Genomic DNA, 7,485 nt, shown 5'->3' with positions numbered 1-7,485 from the left:
TCATTTCCAAAATCCTGTCTCTAGCTAGTTCTGTTGATTTTAATCTTGTCTAGGTTAATCTCTGTGTTCCATTATAAGGGCTATTCCAAGGTCACTATTCTACTGCTCTACTGATAAGCTACAAGGAAGTGACTGAAGGAGATTATCCTACCCAGTAAAGGTTATGTCCTCCCAGCCCTGCTGCTTGCCTTTCCTGGGACTGCCCTGTGTCGGTGGATCTCCAGGGGTATAGGCTTTGGTGCTTTCCCCACCTCTGGGGATGTGGGCACAACAAGTCCCAAATTTATTGCCAACAATCTTAGTCCAAGTTCAAAAAAATAAAAAATATAAGTTTATATTTTTATTTTATTAATTTCAGAGAGGAAAGGAGAGATAGAAACATCAATGATGAGAGAGAATCATTGATTAGCTGCCTCCTGCACGTTCCCTATTGGGGGTCAAGCCCATAACCTGTGACCTGGTTCATAGTCATTCATGAACCACTGAGCCACACCAGCCGAGCCAAAATAACTGTAATAGCTTTTCTATAGTTATAATTTTGTCTCCAACATCTTTCCCCAGTTGGCAGTGTTATTGAAATTAACATTAAACTTAGTAATTTGTGGAAAGTATTTGTACCTTTATATTCTAGGTAAAGAGTATACTAGTACATTGTGTAACTTGATTTGAAGTTATATTTTTAACTTTCTGTTTATATGAAGATTATTTTGTATAATCTTGGCTTTTGTATGTTTACCATGTTACATTTTTTAAAAAAAAATGTTCACTTTTATGGAATTGTATAGGAATGTAAAAGAATTGTATGGGAAGTGGAAAGAGGGCTGACCGTTTAGGAGCTAGTAAATAAGATTTTAGCCAAGTTCTATACCATACTAACTTTTGCCACCCGGGGGGAATTTAACTTCTCTATGACTGTTGACTTATCTGTCAAATGAATCAACCAAATTCTGTTTCATTCTTCTGAACGTGGCACACTCAGAGCTGGACAGGTGTGCTTAGGTTTAGATCAGATTCACTGTGACCTCCCAAACTCCACTGGCCTCAGGCCCAGGGTGAGGTACTCTTCTTGGTTTCTTTGTTCACATCCTTCTTTGACTCCTTCCTTTTTCCTGATGGATTTTATCTGTTGTAGACTCAGTTTGCTGGGTTTTGTTCATAGATGAATAAGAAAAAAGTGTCAGCTAGCCATTTTCCCCGAGATGGGACTTAGGCTCCAGAAATGTTCTAGAGAAAAAAGCACTGGTAATGTTACAGTTTGAGAAGTGTAGTGAAGGTTACAATCCTTTGTGTGTTACAATCTTGAACTGTAAAGATCTTGTTCATTGTGGTACTTTAGTGTTAAAATATGTGTTACTAAAAGGAATTTATTGTAATATTGAAGATGACATATATTCTTTGAACATTGTATACACATAAATAACTTTTTTTTTTTTTTTAGTCAGCTGCCTATGTTCATTTTACCTAAACTGTGGAATTGCCAATTCTTTTTCGTGATTTAGACTCCTCTGTTTCTTTCTAAAGGTGTTGTAATCCTGATTGTTTAACAAATGCATATATGTCCTTCAGCAGCCTAGAACTAATTTTGCACACTGTTTCCACAGAACTTAAGAAGATTGTGTTCATGTGTGTGGCATAGAAGATGAGTTCTTCCTCCTCCACCATGAATGAAGAACCCAATGCTCTCTCGGTAGTTAACCAGCTGCGGGATCTGGCGGCAGATCCATTAAACAGAAGAGCCATTGTCCAGGATCAGGGATGTCTGCCTGGCCTTATTTTATTCATGGACCATCCCAACCCCCCAGTTGTTCACTCAGCTTTGCTCGTAAGTTGCCTTTAGTAGTTGTGGTCTCCGTGTTGTAATTTTCCGATTAAGGAGAATTTGAAAAGGTGTTCTCTGACACCAATCAATTCTCTGATCCTCTGTGGGTACCAGCTGTGTGTTCAACAGTCCAGTTCAGTTCTGACACTAACCAGCTGGAGCTATTAAACTCCAAGTCCCACAAGAATGCCCTCTCTTCAAAAGCCAGTTGCAAGTATCAGGTCACCCATATTTCTAACTGAGCAGCTATAAACTGGGGGTTACACTGACCCCCTCCTCAGGTTTGTAATTTACTAGAATGGCTCACAGAACTCAGGAAGCCACTTTATTTACGTTTCCTAGTTTATTTTAAAGGAGGCGTGGGAACAGGTACATAGGGCAAGATCTGGAAGGGTCCTGAGCACAGGACCTTCTATTCCTGTGGAGTTGGAGTGCACCTCGCTCCTGGCGGGGGGACGTACTCACAACTGAGAAATTCTGCATCGCCTTGTCCAAGAGTTTTTATAGAGCTCAATCTCGTCACCCAGAAAGTTCCAAGGGCTTTAAGAGCTTTGTGCCAGGAACCAGAGATCAAATATTTATTATACTGCACCACCCCAACCTCCCCAACTCTGATCTCTGATCCCCTAACTCAGCAAGAACAGTGAACTCCATCTGGGCTCCTCCTCCCTGCGCTACAGTCTGGAAACTGCTTCCAACACCGTAAGATGGGGCAATTGTAGGGCCCACTTTGTCATTTCTCTTCTCAGGGATTACGATGCTATGCTGCCTCTTGTCCTGGTTATTATTTTTTATGGAAGGATGGCAGTACCCATGGCTGTTAATCCTTTATGGACTGAAATGAAGGTCAAGTTGCAGAAAGAATAGGAGATTGTAGACAGAGAGAGGTTGAATTTGTGGTTACATAGATGGCATTGTTTTTGGTAAAGATCAGGCCCTTTGCAAATGATGTAGAGGACCAGTAGAAAATGTGAACGTCACTGGACTGAGATGGCAGAGTTTTGGATGGGTGGTTCACAGAGGTATTCTCCTGAGAATCATGTACCGAAGTCTGGTGAATGACGAGAGATGATGGGGTCTGTAGAACAGCTAATGAGATCTCTAGAGAATCGGCATATGAAGGATATACTTACAAAATGTACTTTAAATTTTAAGAAAAAAGCACCCTAGAAAAAATGAACTCAGAAAGTAGAAATTTGTGAGGTGAGCTCATCTTTTGCTTTTCAGTACAAAAAGACATATTGAAGGTGAATTGTAAAACTAGAAGCAGTTGATTCCATGAAGGTGGTTGTATGTTTTGTCCCCCTCAGCAGTTTATTTTGATTCTTAAGTGAAAAGCAGCTAGGGAAATGATGGCTATAGGGACTACTCCCTGAAATTAATAAATGGAATATAGTTTCTTGTATCCTTGACAAGATGAAGTGATGAAAATAAAACCGGGAACAATCTAATTTTGACCTTGCAGATAAGTTAGGAGCCTTCATTTTAAAGAGCAGAATCAGCTACTTTAGCTCAAAGGATCATTTTACGCCAAGGGGACTGCTCTGATGATCACGTTTAAAGAAGGGTTTCTAAACACTTCAAAACCAATTGATTGTAAAAACAAAAAACTGTTTTCCTCTTGCAGTAAGTTAGTAGTGGGTTTAATTTTGAATAGTCTGGACACGTGAATTAATGTATTACTGTTTCTCCTGTAGGCTCTTCGATACTTGGCAGAATGCCGTGCTAACCGAGAAAAGATGAAGGGAGAACTGGGTATGATGTTAAGCTTGCAAAACGTTATACAGAAGTAAGTACAATAGTGTCTCCCAATGCAGTAGAAACGTGGATCTTCTTGCCGAGACCGGTTTGGCTCAGTGGATAGAGCATCGGCCTGCGGACTGAAGGGTCCCGGGTTTGATTCTGGTCAAGGGCAGGTACCTGGGTTGCAGGCACATCCCCAGTGGGAGATGTGCAGGAGGCAGCTGGTCGATGTTTCTCTCTCATCGATGTTTCTGACTATAGCTCTCCCTTCCTTTCTGTAAAAAATCAATAAAATATATATTAAAAAAAAAGAAACGTGGATCTCCTTGTTAAATGTGTACTCATTGTTAATATATTATTTTACTGAAATTTTAATTCTAATATGGGTTATATGTACAAAAAAGTTCTGATGGTCATTATTCTTATGTTTCTTATATATGTGCATATATATTTTTTTAAATTTTTTATTGATTTCAGAGGAAGGGAGAGAGAGAGAGATAGAAACATCAGAGATGAGAGAGAATCATTGATCAGTGCCTCCTGCACACCCCCCATTGGGGATCAAGCCCACACCCCAGGCATGTGCCCTTGACTGTAGTCGAACCTGGGACCCTTTAGTCCATAGGCCAACACTCTATCTACTGAGTCAACCCGACTAGGGCTTAAATATTTGTTTTTAATACTAGTTCTTATGTAAACGTTCAAATTTTATTTTAAAATGTTGATAAACATGTTTACGGATATTTTTTAAAAAGAAAATCTTGCCTTGTGTGAAGTTTTGTAAAGTAAATTGAATTGCTAGCAGAGCAATACAGGTGACTAATCACATTTGAAAATATGCAATGTTACAGTACAGCATAAAATTCTTTTGTTACTTCATCCTAGTCTTAACTGAAAAGAACCTTAATCAGTATTATGACAAAAAGGGCTTTTGGTGATATTTTCCTGAGTATCATTGAGAAGGCTTTCAGGGACTAGTGCTATTTAATTAGCATTTTAGCTAATGGGTGGTTTGTAATTGTATGGTTCATCTTGTTATTTACAACATTTTGAAGTAGGTTTGATAGATAACAGTTTTGTGGGTGAGGAAAATACTGAGGCTGTTACTTTATCTCTGGTCCTTCAGCTGTGTTGCCTCTGGGGATGTCTGGTTTGCTCCTTTCTTAGGCCTTGCTGATATCTTTTAGAGGCTAGAAATTGAAGATTCAATGTTTTGATATTTCCACTGTGTCTGGAAGGAAAAGGTAAGCTTTCTGAGGCTTTATCTTAGTTCATTTTTTATCTTATATAGGAGATGACTGCCTTTAAAACTAATAAATAATCACTTAATTTAATTTGACTTTTTAAAACTTATATTGTGGTTTCTTTGGTTTGAGTGGTCACAAAAGTTCCTTTGTAATTGCCAAATACTACAAGTTAAATTATATCAGTGCAGAATCATCTAAACTCACCTGTAAGACAGTGTTTTTTTGATTAGTGTTCTTGGCTCCTGGATAAATTTTATTAATCTCATTTTTTTAAATACATTTTTTTTTTAGAGAGAGGAAAGGAGAGAGAGAGATAGAAACATCAATGATGAGAGAGAATCATTGATAGGCTGCCTCCTGCAAGCCCCCGACTGGGGATCAAGCCTGCAACCCCGGCACGTGCCCCTGACCAGAATCAAACTCGGGACCCTCCAGTCCACAGGCCAATGCTCTATCCACTGAGCCAAACCAGTCTGGGCTATTAATCTCGTTTTTCAGACATTACTTAAATATTTTGTTTTCATGGGGTCAGCTACCTGACAGACTAGTTCTTTGTGCTTAGATCTTTGATAATGACAAGATAGAGACTGAAGTTTTCTTATTTTTATTCAGGTGATCAGTTAGGGATTAATAACAAAATATGGACTGCTATCAATTGTATTAACTATTGCCTGTGGTTTGAGTTCAATTCCATTAGTAAAAATTTAGAAATCTAGTTCTGACTTGAGACAAATAATTTCTTTGCCCATCAGTTTCTTTATCTGTAAGCCTGAAGTAATACCTGCAAAGTAATTGATAATCCAACAAGATAATATCTGTAGAAATGTTTTATAAATTCTAAAGTGTGTAAAATACAAGGTAATCTTATTTTTGTTCCTAGTATGCTTTAGTGCCTTATAGTTAACTGTTTTTTACATTGATTTTAGAGAGAGAAAGGGAGAGAGAGAAACATTGATGTGAGAGAGAAACATCAATTGGTTGCCTTCTGCATGTGACCCAACTGGGGATTGAACCCACAAACTGGGTATGTTCCCTGATTGGGAATTGAACCTGCCACCTTTTGGTATACGGAACTATGCTCCAACCAAATGACCCACACTGGTCAGGGCACTATAGTTAACAATTTTTAACTGACATATTAGTGCTATTGGATACAGTGAAAGGTTTAAGCATAATAAGGATGCTTCTGTAGGCCTATTTTATTCATATGATGAACTTGGACGATTATGGATTCCTTTACAGCGGTTCTCAACCTGTGGGTCGCTAACAATGAAAATACATCCTGCATATCAGATATTTACATTACGATTCATAACAGTAGCAAAATTACAGTTATGAAGTAGCAACGAAAATAATTTTATGGTTGGGGGTCACCACAACATGAGGAACTGTATTAAAGGGGCGCGGCATGAGGAAGGTTGAGAACCACTGCTTTAAGAAGGGAGAGAGATAGAGAGTTAGAAACATCAATGAGAGAGTAACATCGATCAGCTGCCTCCTGCACATTTCCCACTGGGGATGTGCCCGCAACCCAGGTACATGCCCTTGACCGGAATCGAACCTGGGACCTTTCAGTCCGCAGGCCAATGCTCTATCCACTGAGCCAAACCGGTTTTGGCCAAAAATATTTTTTTAAAAATAATTTCTTAGCTTGGTTGGCTATGGTTGTGGTATGTGTGTATGTGTGAGTGTGTGTGTATGTAAGTGAGAAGTATATCTATAAAATAGGGAAACTACTTGTATATTTGCAAGAAAAGTGTTCAGGACATTATCTCAGCATATTATGTGGGAAGGAGATGCTGATATGGAGTAAGAAATGGAAGAGGTTTGTTGTGGGGTAAGGTCTATAGGATAAAGGAGAATGAAGCAATTTTGGATTACAGACTAGACTACAACACAGATTCATATCTGTATAAAGAAGGTGGAGAGGAAACTAAATGGACAAGGAGAGTCTCAGGTTGCATGACAAATTGGACAGCCAAAACAGCGGGGAGCTCCAAAGCAAGGATTACCCTGTAGATGAGTTTTCATTAGGCAGGAATGACCAGGCCCCCACTATTCAGTCATTGTCTGGGACCTGCCCTGGAAGAGGCAGGCCTTGGAATGAATGAATGAAAGGTGCGTATGATGAATCTCAAAGCCACCACTGTTGGTGGCCCTATTACTAGACTTCCTGCAGCTGAAAGGCATATGTCTTTGTTAAAGGAAGATCCAAGCATTGTATCTCCATGGCTGCCACAGTGGCCTATCTTTTTAATTTAAATATAGTATTTTTTTTTTTAGAACAATTGTTGCTGGCTCCTCCAGTAGTAAAACAGATGTACATCTGTTGCATACTCCATCATTTTAATTTGGTCCTATAGCCCTCTCAAAAGAGAAGATGTGATGTAATGATTCTTATATACATTTTGCAACTCATTTGGCTGTTGGAGATCTCAGATTTGAAGGTTGCCTTTCAAACTTTAAGACATCACCTCTGTTTACCATATAACCATCTTAGAAGTTTGTATGTTTGAATGTTAAAAGTATGTGTTTTTGCTTGTGCTGGCTGGGCTTGTAAACATTAAGACTTTGTATTAGAATTGGGCTTTGGCATCCCATCTATATATATCAGTGGTTCTCAAACTTCCTAATACCAGGACCCTTTAATACAGTTCCTCATGTTGTGGTGACCCC

General features: G+C 39.0%; 1 protein-coding gene across 1 annotated transcript in view; it reads left to right on the top strand.

Annotated features, from left to right (window-relative positions):
• ARMC1 (armadillo repeat containing 1) overlaps positions 1 to 7,485 on the top strand; it is a 26,343-nt gene that overhangs the window by 6,479 nt on the left and 12,379 nt on the right. Inside the window, exons 2-3 of the mRNA XM_006766986.2 lie at positions 1,602 to 1,822; positions 3,517 to 3,608. Of these exons, the coding sequence (XP_006767049.1) occupies positions 1,640 to 1,822; positions 3,517 to 3,608 (275 nt within the window). The 5' untranslated portion in view covers positions 1,602 to 1,639. The remainder of the gene's footprint in view (positions 1 to 1,601; positions 1,823 to 3,516; positions 3,609 to 7,485) is intronic.

Source organism: Myotis davidii, unplaced genomic scaffold (assembly GCF_000327345.1).
Source record: "Myotis davidii unplaced genomic scaffold, ASM32734v1 scaffold580, whole genome shotgun sequence".
NCBI lineage: Eukaryota > Metazoa > Chordata > Mammalia > Chiroptera > Vespertilionidae > Myotis > Myotis davidii.
The sequence above is the reverse complement of the archived record's forward strand: the minus strand, read 5'-3'. Positions and strand labels throughout refer to the sequence as shown.